The 17,166-nt window shown below is 50.6% G+C and overlaps 1 protein-coding gene across 6 annotated transcripts; it reads left to right on the top strand.

The window, feature by feature from the left end:
- The first annotated feature begins 718 nt into the window (after positions 1 to 718).
- On the top strand, positions 719 to 17,147 carry nsd3 (nuclear receptor binding SET domain protein 3). 6 transcript variants are annotated; one of them, XM_085909873.1, is made up of 26 exons: positions 1,277 to 1,907; positions 2,059 to 2,223; positions 2,880 to 3,760; positions 4,860 to 5,099; positions 5,161 to 5,323; positions 5,395 to 5,549; positions 5,680 to 6,378; positions 6,544 to 6,706; positions 6,804 to 6,904; positions 7,171 to 7,216; positions 7,387 to 7,517; positions 7,718 to 7,843; positions 7,903 to 8,029; positions 8,185 to 8,385; positions 8,566 to 8,745; positions 9,125 to 9,271; positions 11,208 to 11,364; positions 11,479 to 11,681; positions 11,748 to 11,860; positions 12,151 to 12,297; positions 12,386 to 12,508; positions 12,573 to 12,689; positions 12,814 to 12,955; positions 13,026 to 13,132; positions 13,203 to 13,407; positions 13,633 to 17,147. In XM_085909873.1, the coding sequence occupies exons 3-26, from the start codon at positions 2,924 to 2,926 to the stop codon at positions 13,914 to 13,916; spliced, it is 4,914 nt and encodes a 1,637-aa protein (XP_085765999.1). In that variant the 5' UTR covers positions 1,277 to 1,907; positions 2,059 to 2,223; positions 2,880 to 2,923; the 3' UTR covers positions 13,917 to 17,147. The 6 variants fall into 6 exon arrangements, 5 of the variants coding, with proteins under 5 accessions (XP_085765996.1, XP_085766000.1, XP_085766001.1 ...); XR_015065859.1 differs by lacking the exons at positions 1,277 to 1,907; positions 2,059 to 2,223 and adding an exon at positions 719 to 1,168 and having other exon boundaries at positions 13,072 to 13,132; positions 13,633 to 13,774; XM_085909870.1 differs by lacking the exons at positions 1,277 to 1,907; positions 2,059 to 2,223 and adding an exon at positions 721 to 1,168.
- The last annotated feature ends 19 nt before the right edge of the window (positions 17,148 to 17,166 follow it).

Here is a 17,166-nt window from a genome sequence, read left to right as displayed (position 1 = left end):
GGATCCAAAACATGTAGTGAAGCCATCCATATCAGTGCACGTCATGATGTCACGCTTGGTTAAAGGACTGCAAGTGTTCGAGATGTAGCTTCTGATGAGCAAACACAGCCATATGACGTTCACGGTTCGACACATAAGAAAAAGTGTATTTGAAAAAGAAAATGGAGCGCAATGGCTGAGGTGACGGTTCTGTGCCAAGGTCGCAAGACTGAAATAGACTTCCATTTCTACAGTGACAATAAGATGCCTCGAATGCCATCTTCTTGTGATGTCAAATATGAGACAAAAGCTTTTCTACGACACATACTAACTTGCACCATTCATTTTTGAAGAGGTGAAGTCAAAATACACAAGGCCAATGACGTGTGCACACAACTCCAAATAATAAGAATCATCCTGTCCGTTTCGTGTAGCAAGCACGCGTGAATCGAGAGACCCAAGTGTAGCTGCATCCGTGTCAATACACTGTGCCACTTTAAAGGCTTTCGATTCCTAATTGAGGCAATATTGTGAGTCAGTCACTCGGGGCCGGGGACAGTTTCAAACCAACATCTTTTTGGAGCGTGGGGAAATGCCGGAGTACTGGGAGAAAGGCTGATTCGGAAGTCACAATGAGAATGAGAATGAATTCACCCGGCCGTGTCCTGTCCCTAAATAAGTATTGGGAGGCACAATGGGCATGACACATTTTGCACAACATGTTTCCTCTTTCACTTCGGTGGAGGCGTGCGTGACTGGGACCTGAAGTGCTGGTAGCTGCTGCATGGATCAAATGAATAGTAACCTCCACGTCCCGATGTGCCGCTTGCTGTGGCCCCTACAGATTTACCGCCCGTCCGTCCGCCCGCCTCTACAGGCGCTCCCGGTGTTAGAGAAGAGCGCAGCAATTCGAAAGCCTCTTGTTTTGAGCAGGGTGTCATTAAAATCTCCAGTTCTTCCGCTGAGGAAGAGCCCAGCTTTGGGATTGGGTAGCGAGCAGATAGCGTAACATCCCCCTCCTCCTCCTCTCTGTGGAGAATTGCGTTCAAACGAAAAAGGATAGGCCTCCGCTTCATCCATTTAAGAGAACACATTTGTTTATTAGTATTTCTTCCCCCCCTCCCACTTCTATATAAAACGAGGACGCGTTGCTGGCTGGTGTATGTGTTTAGAATGGGACACGCTGAAGGTACTGACATTTTTATTTGCCTGCATTTCGCGACTCCCCCCCCCCCCCCCAAAAAAAAAAATCCTGCATCTCCCCCTTCTTCTTTTTGTGCATGTTTTAGTTTTAGCGCCGCTACCGATGCATGTTCTCGTCCACCCGTCGTCGGTGCAAGCCTTTTGCATGGGCTGCTTGCTTCTTTTTCAAGCACAGTCTCTCCAAAGAACCAGTGATGGAGGAATAATCACGCCAGACAGGCAGCCATATTGGCACTGTACCGTTAGCTTAGCTTGGCTAGCGTTAGCCTTCCCCTTTTCATCTTATTTCGTTTGCCTGCCCGCCGTGTGCTCCAACATCCGCGTTGCGCGCAATAAACGCGCGTGTGAACACATGGAATATGTCAACACGGTTTTACGTTTGCCTTTTAAGCGCGCGCCCAAAGTTCAGAAGATTCAGTATTCATTTTTAGCTAGGTAGCTCGGAAGCTAACAGCCCACAAGGCTATAAGATCATCTCCAGTGGGAGAGACAATTGCCTGCTCTGCGCAGATGTTTCCCCCCCGTCGATTTCATTCACGCATCTGTAACCAAGCATTTCCGACCCACTCACGAGATGTGATTATTTTCAGAAATCCCTTTCCACGCTATTGATGTTTTAGTGAGCGCTTCGCGGATGTTTACATCACCATGAAGCAACCACCTTCGTGTACACGCTGAACCGCAGCCAGTTACACTTGAAACGCAATCAAAGTGTCAACAAATTGGTGCGAAAAAGAGAGCCGAGCCGAGCCGAGCCGAGCGGAGCCTGACTGCTCTTTGTTTTGGTCTCCGATAACAAACAGACTGCCACTTGTTTGTGTTTGTGTGTGTGTGTGTGTGTGTGTGTTGGCCGCCCAAAACACCATTTACCAACAGCAAGTATTCGAAGCAAGCGAATAGGGTCTGTCTCTTTGGAATCAAGTGGGACTTTATGAACTTGTGTGAATTGGACTTATTGAGACGTTTCCTGCAGCACAAGCTGCTGATTATTGTTCGAGACAGTGTCACTCGCTAGTCACCATTGATTAGTCAATCGTACAGGTAGGTGGCTTTCTGATGTGTATTATTATGCCCAATTTACTTCAGCATACTAGCACTTTCCCCAAAGTCATTTGTGTGGCAGTTTGTTGATTGAAAAGGAATCATTTGTGCAACTCTTTTGAGTTGAGTCAATATTCCCATCAAGTGCCTTCCACAGAGGAATGATTCAAAGTGGGCAAACTTTTGCGCAATTGCGCTCCTACAAATGCGTGATCTTTCTTTTTTTTCCATCCCCCTTTCGGATGTGTCTGATTTTTGCATGTTAAATACAGCATGTGTCATAAACAGTGACATGATTTGACGCATGCTTTTCTTGTTGAAAAGTGACTTCGACGAGCAAGTCATTTGGATGATGAATGTTCTCTTGACCATTTGCACGTGTTCGGGAAATTGCTGTCCATAACAGCGCGTATGTAGTCGATGGTTTTCGTGACGTGACAGCATCTTGTCTTGATTTGCTCAATGTTGAAACATTCATTGGATAGTTGCGGGAGAAATACCTGACATATTTGCGGAGCGGGATGTCAAACTTGTGAGATAGCGATTGCCGTAAAAGTGTCAAGTATGTCAAGCGTGTTTTTTGGGGTCAGCGCCACCTGATGTTGATCTCCACTTTTAGCTCCCAAAATAACAATTGCACGCATCACTCCCAACAGGTCCAGTCAAAGACAAAGAAAGTTAAGGATGCCGGAGCCCAACAATGGATTTCTCCTTCTCTTTCATGCAAGGGATCATGGGAAATACAATTCAGCAACCCCCTCAGCTTATTGACTCAGCCAACATCAGACAGGACGGCGGCACCTGCGACACCGGCAGTGACCCGGGCGAGGATGGCGGTCCCTCCTACGATGCGAGCCTGGATGCCGATTTCTACCCGCCGTCGGCGTCCGACGACCTGCCGCACGTCTCCAACGGCTACCCGCCGGGTCTGGGCATGTACGAACCGCAGTCCAAATTCTCCATGTACTCTCAGTTTCCCAACGGTTCGGCCAACGGCTACGGTCCCATACGCAGCTACGCCGAGCACGGGCTCCTCATGCCGGGGGAGAGCACGGTGCTAAGGGGTCCCGGTCTGCAGGAAAGGCCCCGCTCGCCTGTTTCTCCGCCACCGCTGCCCACGCATCACCCGCACTTGCACCACCACCACCACCACCATCATCACCTCCCCCACGCGCACCACTTCCTGTCAAACACGCCTCACATCCAAAGTCACCCGCAGAGCCCGCTGCCCCTGCCCACCCAGCACCACCTTCCCCACACGCCTCACATCATGACCCACACGCTGCCGCCGCCAGCGCCGCCGCAGCAGCAGCAGCAGCAGCAGCCTCCTCCTCCGGCACCCTTGCACTTGCCCTCGTCCAGCCCTCCCCCCTCCCTCGTGGACAGTACCCCTTCCTCACAGCCTGTCCAGCCTCCTCCCACGGGAGTGCTGAAGACCAGTTCCCCTGAGATCAAGCTGAAGATCATCAAGACGTATCAGAACGGCAAAGAATTGTTTGAAACGGCACTGTGTGGAGATTTGCTGCAAGAACTGCAGGTATTGCGATCGACACTCATTGTATAGATACATATGGATCGAGATGTGTGTGTGTGTGTGTGTGTGTGTGTGTGTGTGTATGTGTATGTATGTATGTATGTATGTATGTATGTATGGATGGATGGATGGATGGATGGATGGATGGATGGATGGATGGATGGATGGATGGATGGATGGATGGATGGATGGATGGATGGATGGATGGATGGATGGATGGATGGATGGATGGATGGATGGATGGATGGATGGATGGATGGATGGATGGATGGATGGATGGATGGATGGATGGATGGATGGATGGATGGATGGATGGATGGATGGATGGATGGATGGATGGATGGATGGATGGATGGATGGATGGATGGATGGATGGATGGATGGATGGATGGATGGATGGATGGATGGATGGATGGATGGATGGATGGATGGATGGATGGATGGATGGATGGATGGATGGATGGATGGATGGATGGATGGATGGATGGATGGATGGATGGATGGATGGATGGATGGATGGATGGATGGATGGATGGATGGATGGATGGATGGATGGATGGATGGATGGATGGATGGATGGATGGATGGATGGATGGATGGATGGATGGATGGATGGATGGATGGATGGATGGATGGATGGATGGATGGATGGATGGATGGATGGATGGATGGATGGATGGATGGATGGATGGATGGATGGATGGATGGATGGATGTATGTATGTATGTATGTATGTATGTATGTATGTATGTATGTATGTATGTATGGATGTATGGATGTATGGATGTATGGATGTATGGATGTATGGATGGATGGATGGATGGATGGATGGATGGATGGATGGATGGATGGATGGATGGATGGATGGATGGATGGATGGATGGATGGATGGATGGATGGATGGATGGATGGATGGATGGATGGATGGATGGATGGATGATTAGCTAGTAATATATACTAGCTATTGAAAAGGAGCCGCCGGCCGCATCTCACAATGCAAGGTGAAAGCCAAATTGCATAGGGCGGCCATTACGCGAAGGGCTCGCCCCTGCCGACTGATGTCCCACCGCTGTTTTCCCGTCCGTCTTATTTTCATCTTCAGAAGGAATCTCAGAAGAACGAGGCGGCTCAGGTGCAGCGCCGAAATGAGAGGAAGAAGGAGAAGAGGAAAAAGAGCGCAAAGTTGCAGCCGCAGATCCAGGAGCAGACTTTGGAGCCTGTCCAAGGCCCGGCGGGTGTCACGGGCCAGACGGAGGACACCCACGTTCAGCCGCGGCCAAGGGAGCCTCCGCTGGAGCAGACCGAGAAGCTTCACAAGAGCGTTATCCAAACGGAGCCAAAGGCAAGACCTCAAAGTCTCATCTCTCGTTGCTTTGCAAGTTAAGCGGCCATTCTGTTCCCAGGTTCCAAAAGTCAATCAACCCTCAGTCATCCAAGAGACAGGCTTCTGCAAAGAGTTTGTCATTGGAGATCTAGTGTGGTCCAAGGTGGGCACTTACCCGTGGTGGCCGTGCATGGTTTCGTCCGACCCGCAAATGAAGGTCTACACGCGCATCAACACCAGAGGTAAGTAAGCGGGCGGCGCTTTGGAGACGAGGATGAGCAGAAAAAGCACTCTGCTCCAATTTGACCGGCAGGTCACAGGGAGTACCACGTCCAGTTTTTTGGCAGCGTCGCTGAGCGTGCCTGGATCCACGAGAAGAGGATCGTTATATACCAGGGCAAGCAACAGTTTGATGAGCTCCAGGCGGACACGCTGCGGAAGACCACAAACACTGTGGAAAAACACAAAGTACGTCCACAACGGCATGCTTTTCTTCCTACACGAAGGTCTTTTGTGGGCTCCGCTTCAGAGGAAATCACTCACTTCTTATCAACATGGGTGTCCTGAAATCAAACCAAAATATGCTCTTCTTTGGCAGCTGCTGAAGCCGATCCCTCAGAGAGAGCGCGCTCAGTGGGAGGTCGGCGTGGGCCACGCGGAGGACGCCTTCCTGATGACGCGTCAGGAGCGCATCGACAACTACACTTTCATTTACGTCGACCCGGTCCCTAACGAGAACCCGGTCGCCAAGAAACCCGCGGGCCGACCGGAGAAGCGGAACCGGCGCTCCAGCGGCTCGGCCAATAAGAAAGACGACGGGGGGCTGAAGTCGCCCGACGGAGATCAGCCGCCGAGGAGACAGCCGCCGCGTCGGCAGCGTAGCATTCCCGACGCCGATGACGCCGATGGCTCGAACGAGAAGAAAAACTCCAGTCGGTCTGACTCCCCTAAAGAGGACGCCGGTTCGGATTCGGGAGCCAGGACGGATTCTCCGGCACCGGTCAGGGCCTGGAAAACTGCGGCGGCCAGAAAGCTTCTGCCTCTCTCCATCACCATGAAGAGGCTGAACGTGGAGATCACAAAGTGTGACTGGCCTCTCCTGCAAAAGCAAAAAATGGCTCCCTCACCTCAAAAAGAAGAAGAGGAGGAGGAGGAGGAAGAGGAGAAGGAGGAGGTGGAGGAGGAGGAGGAGGAAGAAGAAGAAGAAGAAGAAGAGGTGGAGGAGGAGGAGGAGGAGGAGGAGGGGAGAGTTGAGGGAGAAGGCAGGCAGCCTGACCTGGGCTACTGTTCACCTGAGGTGGGTCAAGCACGCAACCAACACTGACTTGTTCTCCTTTCAGCAACCAATAGCTAGCTAAATGCAAACGTTGCAACAACACGTGGAGAAATACCAAATGACAGGCGGACCACGTTCTTTGTCCTCACACTCAAAAACACTGTCTCTGTGCGTCGGCCTCGGCAGGAAAACAGAGCCAAACCCGAGGCCAGTCCCGAAGAGGACGAAGACGTGGACGATATGGAGGAAGAAGGGGAGGAGAGAAGAGAATCTCCCGCCAGTCGGAGGAGCGAAGAAGGCGGAACGCAGCCCGCTTCCTCTCCTGGCTCTCATCACAGCAGTCCACATGGTTTGGAGCAGATTTTCGGGGGGGCACAAAGGCGCGGCGCCCAGCTCAGCTCAGCCCAGCCCAGCTCAGCTCAATGCTTGTTTTCACGCTCCTTCAGGTTCTCAAGAGAGGAAGCTGCAGCGGCGCTCGGTCAGGAGCAGGTCTGAGTCGGAGAGAGGCAACGACCCCGTCCCCAAAAAGAAAACCAAAAAGGAACAGGTATTCAGGCTAGATGACGTTGACTCGCAGAGCAAGCGCTCAAACATTTTCAAATGCAAAGCAAAACCTCGGACACTGATGCTTTATAAATAGACCACACAGCCCTTTTATCAGTCAGCTTCTCTTTTCAGTACGTCACGTCAAAGGAAAATGCATTATGGGATTTCTGATACCTACATCCAGATTCTTGATGCAAATTCTTCTTCCGTTCCTGGCGACTCGCGTTAAAGCAGCAGCCGACGCTTTGTTTCACCATCTCGTTTCAGGCAGAAATGGCGCCGGAGGCCACACCGAGGGCGGGATCCCAGAAAGGTTGGTCCTTCCTTCCTTCCTTGCCTGCTTCCTTGCCTGCTTCCTTGCCTGCTTCCTCGCTTGCTTCCTCGCTCCCTCGCTCCCTCCCTAACTCCCTCCCTCCCTCCCTCCCTCCCGCTTTTGACTCCATCTCTGATCTTTTACTGAATGGCGCTCTCGCCATGGTTCAGGAGCCAGTGAGATTTCGGATGCCTGTAAACCGCTGAAGAAACGCAGTCGAGCATCCACAGACGTGGAGATGGCGTCCTCTCAGTATCGAGACACGTCAGATTCCGACTCCAGAGGCCTGAATGATCCGCAGGTAGGCTCGGAGAAGAAGAGCCCATCGGGACGGCCTTTCCATTCGTTTCAATGAGAAAATAGGATTTGAGCTAGCAAAAGTCATCCATTGCTAGGCAGCGAGCGCTTTGGATCTCTTGAAATAGATAGCTGGAGATTGAGCACACGCATCTGGCGATTTTGCCCGCGCAAAGTCACGGCAAATCTTTGTCCTTCTCTAAGGGTCTATACGGGAAGAGTCTGGATAGTCCGGCCGCGGCAGATGCGGACGCCTCAGACACTCAATCTGTGGACTCCGGCCTGTCCCGCCAGGACGCTAGCACCGGAAAGAGGGACACCGTCTGCCAGGTCAACACCCATGAGCCGCAATTTTGCAAATCTTCATCTCATCACTTCTTTCCGTGCAGATATGCGAGGTGTACGCTGAGAATTTGGTGGCGTGCGAAGGAGACTGCAACAGGCAGTTCCACCTCGAGTGTCTCGGTCTAACGTCCCTACCTGAAGGAAAGTTTGTGTGCCTGGAATGTAGAAACGGTAAGTGGATGGATGGATGGATGGATGGATGGATGGATGGATGGATGGATGGATGGATGGATGGATGGATGGATGGATGGATGGCGTGGTGATGCAGTCTCAGTTTTTCCCCTAAGCCTTTCTTTCTTTTTCTTTTTTTTTCTTCTTCTTTTTAGGCACTCACCCGTGCTTCAGCTGTAAGGAAGCCAGCCAGGAGGTGACGCGTTGTTCCGTGACCGGATGCGGTTGTTACTACCATGAGGATTGCGTACGTAAACTCCCGGGCGCTAGCAGCGGCTCGGGCGGAGGCTTCAGCTGCCCTCAGCACAGCTGCGCCACCTGCTGTCTGGAGCGAGACCTGCAGCGAGCTAGCAAAGGTGAAGCCACTCTGACTGGCTGACTGGCTGGCTGACTGGCTGACTGGCTGACTGGCTGGCTGACTGGCTGACTGGCTGACTGGCTGACTGACTGACTGGCTGACTGGCTGACTGGCTGACTGGCTGATTGTCGCTGGGCTTGAGTTTGGCCTGGTGTCAACTTTAGTGTCCGGCGTCTAGGTCGCCTGATGCGTTGCATCCGCTGCCCGGTGGCGTATCACACAGGCGACAGCTGCGTGGCGGCGGGCAGCGCCATCCTCACACACCACATTATGATCTGCAGCAGCCACGGCAGCACCAAGCGCAACGGGCTCCAAACGTCCCCCGTCAACGTGGGCTGGTGCTTCCTGTGCGCCAGAGGTAAGCCCCGCCCCAAACAATTAGCACACATATATCTATCTTATCCTTGGAACTCAGGGACTTGTGATCTTTTTCCATGGCCCATTCGCTGTCGGGAAGAAAGCCTTTTTCTTTTCTTTTCTTTCACGTTCCGTCGCTAAATGCCATTCTCCGTTCCTTTGACGGCCCCTTTCTTTCTTTCTTTCTTTCTTTCTTTCCTTTTGTAAACAAGTCCAGCGTTAGTGTCGGGCCAAAGTGTGCTTTGACCTGTTTCTTACTTGTGTGGTGAGAGACGGTGCGTGTCCTTTCTCTATTTTTGGGTGCTTTTTTTTCTTTCTTGATTTGTTAGCGTGACGTGACTGCGGCTCACCCCTCGTCTCTTCCTGTGTGTCTTGTGTAGGGCTGTTAGTGCAAGACCTTACTGACACCATATTAAGTTCATATGCCTATAAGTCCCACTACCTTCTGACCGAGTCAAATCGTGCTGAGTTGAAATTACCTATGATTCCCTCTCCTTCGTCAGCTACCAAAAAGAATGTTGGCAAAGGTAACTGAACCGTTTTTCTCTTTCTCCCCCCGCTGGTTTGTGTTTGCATTGTGCCTGCTCCCATCCCGATCACTTTGTCCTTTTGTTTGGAATGGCGCTTTTGTTTGGTTTCAAAGCCTTTTTTGGGTGCCATCTTAAGCGACTGACTGACTGACTGACTGACTGCTTCGATCTGCAGTCGATTACCATGCCGTGCGGAGTTGTGCGTTGAAATCTATAACCTCAGCCTGAATCCCCCTTTTCATGAACACGGAACTCTGGGTCGCATGCAAAACGAGGCTAATCTTGTTGAATTCGTTTTGAAAAGTGCCTGTTAGCTTCACCAAAGGGAAAAAGAAAAAAATCCATATCAATATTTGTATTCTTCCATCTAGTTTTGATTGTCATCATCATCATCACTCACTGACCGTATTCCCCGAAAGAGTGCTGAAACAACGCTCCGAAAAGTGCAATGGCGTATGTTTCACTCTTATTTATTTTGATGATGATTTATTATTTAACACTTTTAATCTTGTTCAAAAACACCAACATGCCATCAATTCCATTCAAATACTTGACGATGGCACTTGGCCCCCCCCCATAGGCAGGCATCTCTGCTGCTTCTGTTTTTTGCGCGTAGGCCTCCAGGGGGCAGTGTGATGCACTCCTGCAGATAACAGGTAGATTTGGTGAAAAGAAGGCAGCATTAGAACTCGTTCTTTTTGGGAGTCTAGAAAGTTTGTTACTATTGTTACGTCATCTACCGTCTCTACAATGTAGAATAATTTGAATTAGAAACAAATGTATTCTTATGATTCCGATGATGAATGGCCTCTAAATCGTCATTGTACGATTTCCTCCACATCTGCTCAAACAAAAAGAGATCAATTCTCCTTCATTCATGATTCTTATTCCTATTGGTGGGTGAAAGCAACAGGTCGTCCGCCATCAATGGCTCTTGCATGCGGCCCATTGCGCCGTGACTCGGTTTCAGAACATGGACGGACGGCAGTATAGCGCAATGAGGCTGGATGCGCTGCGTCGGTTCATGCTCTCTCTGTGTGTGTGTGTGTGTGTGTGTGTGGTCGGAGGTGCGCTGCTTCTCCGCTTGAGCACCGTGGCGTGGCGGCCTTCTTTTATTTACGCAAAAGGCCGTGTCCCGCTTCAAGCCTGACCTCAGTCGGGGCACGTCTCCTCTTCCTCCTCCCTATTTGGACACCTTTGACCTGCTTTGGATGGAATGAAATCACAATTTGGAAATAAGTGCAGGCCCACTTTGGAGTCAAACTAGTGAGAGAGACTTCACTGATGCGCTATTGGCCTAGAATTGCTTCTGAAAATTCCATACAAGCAAGGTACAGTATGTGTGATGGGGAACAACACTTTGCTTTATTGGCAGGACTGCATGCCTGCTTTTTCTTTTGATTTTCAACCCCTGATCACTGGCTGTTTGGAGTCCGCCCGCCCGCCCGCCCGCCCGCCCTCCCTCCCGCGTTGCCGTCGCTGCTGCATGCGTATCCGCTCGACCAGCCCTCGGTACGGTACGGTACGGTACGATACGATACGATACCATACGGCGCTCTGAATCTCATTGCAAGACGTGCGATAGCCCATGTGTGGAAGGAAAGCACGTGGTTGTCATAACATAAGTACAGCGAGGGTACTAAATTGTGAAATCAAAGTGAATTTTTCTCATTTGACTTTTGAAGCAGCTGAAGTTGACATTTGCCCACTTTGGAGGTTCCACTCTTCCTGAGGCTTTTTGATAACTTTCACAATGGCTGCTCTGCCAAGGAGATTCAGAGTTTGTCAAGCTTTGGAATTCTTCAAGCCTAATGATGACCCGCTCCCCCCGCTCCCTCTCTTTGCATACTCATTTCCCATATCACACACACACACACGCACTCACACTCATGTCCGTGTCCATCCATCCATCCATCCATCCAAACAACTGTAGGAGGCAAGTTGGTGTGCTGCGACTCGTGCCCGGCTTCCTTCCACCCGGAGTGTTTGGAGATGGAGATGCCCGAGGGGCCTTGGTCCTGCAGTGATTGTAGGGCTGGCAAGAAACCTCACTACAAACAAATTGTCTGGGTCAAACTGGGAAACTACAGGTATGAAGGACGCACGCACGCACGCTCGATGACTAAGGGCCACGTTGTTCAGTTCCTGCAAATGATTCCTGCGCACGGCGGCGCTTGGGCTCCTTTTTCCCCTGGTGTCGCAAGGTGGTGGCCGGCGGAGATCTGCAACCCTCGTTTGGTGCCGTCCAACATCCAGAGCCTTCGTCACGACGTGGGCGACTTCCCGGTCTTTTTCTTCGGTTCGCACGACTACTACTGGATCAATCAGGGCCGCGTCTTCCCTTACGTGGAGAACGACAAGAACTTTGTCAGCGGTCAGATCAACATCAACAAGACTTTCAAGAAAGGTAATGGAGCGCAGCGCCGGTTCCGACCGTAGAATACTTTCTGACAATGTTGTCGGGGTGTTTCAGCTCTGGAAGAAGCAGCCCGGAGGTTTCAGGAGCTCAAGGCCCAGAGGGAGAGCAGGGAGGCTTTAGAGCAGGAGCGCAACTCTCGCAAACCGCCGCCCTACAAATTCATTAAGGTAAGAGCAAATCATATCACGGTTTCAAAGCCCACCAGAGCCCCGGGGAACGGGAGACTCCATCTTCTCAGTGCATTTCCTGATATCACCAAATAACAACAAAGCGTTAAAAGAGGCAGGCTCTCCAGGACCACAATTTGGACAGCCAGCCTCTGTCTCTGTCTCTGTCTCTCTGTGTCTCCGTCTCTCTGTGTCTCTGTCTCTGTGCGCCTCTCTCTCATGTAGTGCTTGGGCCTTTGTCTTTTTTTTTTTGGGAGGCATTGCTAGTAAATTGTCATTTCCTGTGCCAGTCCAACAAAGCGGTGGGCAAAGCGCAAATGCACGTGGCCGACTTGTCGGAAATCCCTCGCTGCAACTGCCGGCCTGCGGACGAGCACCCGTGCGGCCTGGACTCTCAGTGTCTCAACCGCGTGCTCCAGTACGAGTGTCACCCTCAGGTCTGTTGCGCTAGCCAGCCGCCCTTTCCAAGTGGCGGGCGCCTGCTAACCTCCTGGCCTGGCCTGGCCTGGCCTGGCCTCGCCGCAGGTATGTCCCGCGGGAGACAATTGCGAGAACCAGTGTTTCTCCAAGCGCCTGTATGCCCAAACGGAGGTGATCAAGACGGAGGGCCGAGGATGGGGCCTCAGAACAAACCGGGCTCTGAGAAAGGTATGGCGAGAGAAAGCACAAATGGCCCTTCTTCAATGCAAAAACAACAAACCCGTCTCTCCAGGGTGACTTTGTGACGGAGTACGTCGGAGAAGTCATCGACTCGGACGAGTGCCAGCAGCGAATTAAACGCGCCCATGAAAACCACGTCACCGACTTCTACATGCTAACCCTGACTAAGGTAAGGAAAAAAAAAAAAAGAAAAGAAACCACACACACACACCTTCTCGTCAACCTACGTTACACGCATCTTTGCGTACGTCAGAACGATAGGAATATAGAATCGATTTTTATTTCTACTCCAGGATCGCGTGATCGACGCCGGTCCCAAAGGGAATTCTTCCCGGTTCATGAACCACAGCTGCAGCCCCAACTGCGAAAGCCAAAAGTGGACGGTCAACGGCGACGTCCGCATCGGACTCTTTGCTCTCTGCGATATCCAAGCCGGTGAGTTGGCGTTCATCCGGGTCGGGTCGGGTCGGAGGAGTTGAATGAAAGTCTTCCTGTGTCTGCGCAGGCGCCGAGATGACGTTCAATTATAACCTGCACTGCGTGGGCAACAGGAGAACATCTTGCCACTGTGGATCGGACAACTGCTCAGGTTTCCTCGGGGTGCAGCCGACCGTAAGCGCACGTGCCGCTCCGCCAAATTGCCGCCCTTGCCGTCTTTTCATTGTCCCCCCCCCCATCCCAGAGTGCTGTGGTGCAGGAGAAAGAGGAGAAGGCCAGGAATGCCAAGCTGCGGCAGAAAAAGCGCAAGCTGCGCCTGGAGGGCAAACACGCGCACGAGTACTTCTGCTTTTACTGCGGAGAGGGAGGAGAGCTGGTGATGTGCGACAGGAAGGAGTGCCCCAAAGCGTACCACCTGCTGTGTCTCAACCTCAGCAAGCCACCGTATGGTGAGCAAATCTCTCCGTCCGTCCGTCCGTCCGGCCTCAGACAAAAGAACTGAAAACATGCAGCTTCTCTCCCAATCTGGACACACGACCGCAGCGATACGGTTCACGAGGGTGATGATGAATGCACGTGAAAACCAGCAGCTTGCTATTGAACAGCCATCAAGGCTTTGACTTTTTTCTTGTTGCTCATCCTGACTGACACTTTTGATCTTTTTTGGTTTGGAGGTCGTTGGGAGTGTCCCTGGCACGACTGCAGCATCTGCGGCTCGCCGGCCTCGTCTCTGTGTGACTTCTGCCCTCGTTCCTTCTGCCCGGATCACGAGGAGGGGACGCTTAGCGCTTCCTCGCTGGAGGGCCGGCCCTGTTGTTCGGGCCACAACCCTCTCAGCCCCTTGGGCTCCAGCCCCGGTTCTGCCAAGCCGCCATCTTCTTCTCTGAGTCCCGTCACGCTCAAAGAGGAACCGCAAGGAGAAGACGACGTGGCGCCCTCGTTACCTCGTTCGCTCTAAAGCGCACTCCCGGCTGGCGTTCCGCCCACCTGTGCTCGCTAAAGGGAATATATTCCGTTGTTGTTGGTGTTTTTTTTTGTTTTTTTTTTTCTTCCTTCCCTCCCTGGCCGGCTGGCGCCGAGACACGCCGAAGAACTTATGTGGCTAAGCGCTGTGAGATTGGAAGAGCGGGGGAGGCGAAGACATGCGCCGTTCTCCGCTTTACACACCACCGGCTATAAAACACCACTAGCACACTTCCTTCCTTCCGCTCCAAGACAAACACCTGGTTTTGGGAGTGTTGCCAGTAGCTGTCTCTTTGAAGGAAGTGAAGCGAGGCGGAGGGTGGGGACGCCCCGCCGCGCCCCGCCGCGCCCCGCCGCGCCCCGCCGCGCCCCGCCCCGCCGCGCCCCGCCCCGCCGTTCCTCCTCCTGTTTACCTGCTGTACGCCGCGGCCATGGCGTCTCTCACACACTTGGGCTGCCTCACGCGACACGCCCTCCCCCGAAGTGGAGGGGCGACACTTTGTGCAATTGTTTTTTTTTAGGCCCACACTACATTCCAACATTCCTTTAACCATGTTTTTGATATACTTCTGGTGATAGATGAATCTAATTGTATACATATCTCTGAGCGATTTTTCTCACGTCATCTCAGTGAGTGGTGTATTTCTTTGTTTAGGTGTTGCGCAGAGCTCCTTGTGAAAATCGTCCTATTAAGGTGGAATACTGTATCATAATATCTAGCGTACTGGTATAACATGACACTTGTGGCTTTTTCTTTGCTCATTCACCTGTACATAATTGGCTCATGATATTGTAAAGTACTTAGCAACGGAACGGGGAGGCGCCCAGTCTCCACACTTGATTTTGAACACGAAAAGGGGGGCCGGGCCGGGCCGAGCCAGCGAGCACTGCTATCTATCCGAGTGTCGTTAATCAGCCTTAAGGGATGACTTTAGGAACTACTGCCCAGATTCGTTCCAGTAACGTTTGTGTACTGTGACCCTTTTATTTCTGATGTTTTTTGCCAAAACTTCTCTGAAAAGCACTTTCACACGCCTCGTCATTACACTTTTTCGTTAGCTCGCGTACGTATATACAGAAATGTATATTAAAGGAACATAAGTGTTTTGAAAATGGGATACCTCTTCTTCTGGTAGTGACATATGAACTTCAAATGTGTTGTGACCAAAAAAAAAAATCTGTTTTGGGGCGGCAAAATTGGAATGACCGCCAGCCAGCCTGGTGTTGAAGAAATGGTGAATGGCTATCATGATACACAGTCCAGTAAGTATAGTGTACAAAATACAACCTGTACAGTGTTTTTAAATTGCTCATCTGTCGAATCTTTTGTATTTATTGCACCACATTTTATACCAATTGCTTTGTCGAACACCAGTGCAGTACTCCCTGTTACCACCGTGTGACGTTTGAAAAGAGAGAAAAGAAAAAAAAAAAAAGAGGGGTATTTTATTCTACTTGTAATTAGTGCATACTTTTTGTTTTTTCTACATAGGTGTAATGATTCTACATTAGCCGCTGCTCATGTGTGGTGACTGTATTTGCTGTTTAAAGCGGTTGAGTATTGCAATGTTTCTCACGCTCCCCTCCCGGGTGGGTACTGGGCTTTTGTTTGAACTTGGCAAGGTGACAACGCTGAGCAACTTATTCAAAGGACGTTTTGTGTCAAAGAGGTCCAAAAAAAAGTGGGGGGTGCCAATTGACAGCGGACAAATTCTGGCTTCGGTCAAATGGGCCGGCCGTGTGGCCTCCGTGTTGTTTTTGCACTTATTCTCATTTGTTGCCATTTTCCCTCAGTGGTGTACAGTGCCATGAACAAGCATTTGCCCCTTTTGCTTGTTTTCTCATTTGAATGTTTTCCATCATCACACAAGCGGGATGGTCACCAACACTGAACCGTACCTGAGGCCGGCCGGGGAGGCTCGTCGTTTGTTTTTGTTTTTTGCCCCAGGTTCCTTTCCGAGTCTTTGCTGTGCTGAGCTGTAGGGTTGTTTTTCTAGGCTGCGTTTTCTTCACTCTTTGTTGCCTTTCGGAGTAGCTTTGTAACCCTTTTCAGTCTGACTTAGCTGTTGTTGAATTGCCTTGAGTGGCAGCTTTTTTTGTGATCTTATGGCCAATTTCATTTTCTCACACGTGCGTGTGACTATGAAGAGAGAATTTGAGAAGAGGGGCAACATTTTCTCGGCACAGTACACAACTTTTGTCCCCCGATACTGTCCTACGCGTAGTAGTCATCGCTCGTTAGGGTTCTTTTTACAGCCACGCAACGCACGTCACCACCCAAACTCGAAGGTTATTATTTATTCTTGTGGTCTATTAAGTGTGGACAACAGGCTTTTTGTCGTCGTCGTCGTCGTTTAATCACAATAGCATGACTGGTCTCTGTTTTTTCAAGGCGGCTGTTAAGCTGAACTGCACGTTTGAGTCTTCAAATGCCTTCATCACAGCATTATTGTGTTCCTTTATGATATTTTTCAGCGGCCTTTTTGTTTTTTTTGCACTTGTGATTGCATGACATCGTTCAGGGGCAGCATTACAAGGCAATCATTTGTATGTTGCAACATTTCGTTTGCTTCAAAACAACCACAACTAACGTTTTGTTTATTAGTGCCCTTCTACCCCCCCCCGCATGTTTGTTCCTTTGTAAGTGACCCGGAAAGCTTCAGAGTGACTTCAAAGCGTCATGGAATTCTTCCTTTTTGAATTTGATTTGATTGTATTTTTACCACCCTCGGTGCTTCAAAGGTTCTGCTCCTCTTTTTTGGTGCCATTTTGCTGACTGTTGTTGAGTTTTTGGTTGGCTCAGTCAGAGAAGAATTGGTGTCGTGCCGAATAAAAACTCCCTTGCAAAGCGCTCAATTGTTTTTGTCGTAGAATCAATTTGGGGTCATATCTATCGCTCTCGGCGTCCCTTGATTGGATGGACGCGAGCGACCACCGTGTCGATGACTGTCGAACCTGTGTTACTGCATATTGTTGGCAAACCTGTAAATAGTCTGGCATTGTATTTGCATAGGATCATGTTATTGTGGCGTGCTATTTTTATTTGCTTTTTGGGCTTGTACAATTCCGCTTATAAATGTGCGTGACTGTTGGGAAGACACTCTTTTTGTACATGACTGTCTTTTTATTTGAAAATATGACCTCTGTCCTTTATTTCATTGAAAAGTTGAGTTGGAAGAGTTCAGACATGCCTGAAGTTTGACTTTAATAAAGCTGTACTCTGCGAGTTTGGTTTGTCTTTTCAA

The sequence above is a fragment of the Syngnathus leptorhynchus genome, chromosome 4, assembly GCF_054491065.1.
Source record: "Syngnathus leptorhynchus isolate UIUO chromosome 4, UIUO_Slep, whole genome shotgun sequence".
NCBI classification, from domain to species: domain Eukaryota; kingdom Metazoa; phylum Chordata; class Actinopteri; order Syngnathiformes; family Syngnathidae; genus Syngnathus; species Syngnathus leptorhynchus.
This window is presented reverse-complemented; position numbering and strand designations above follow the sequence as displayed.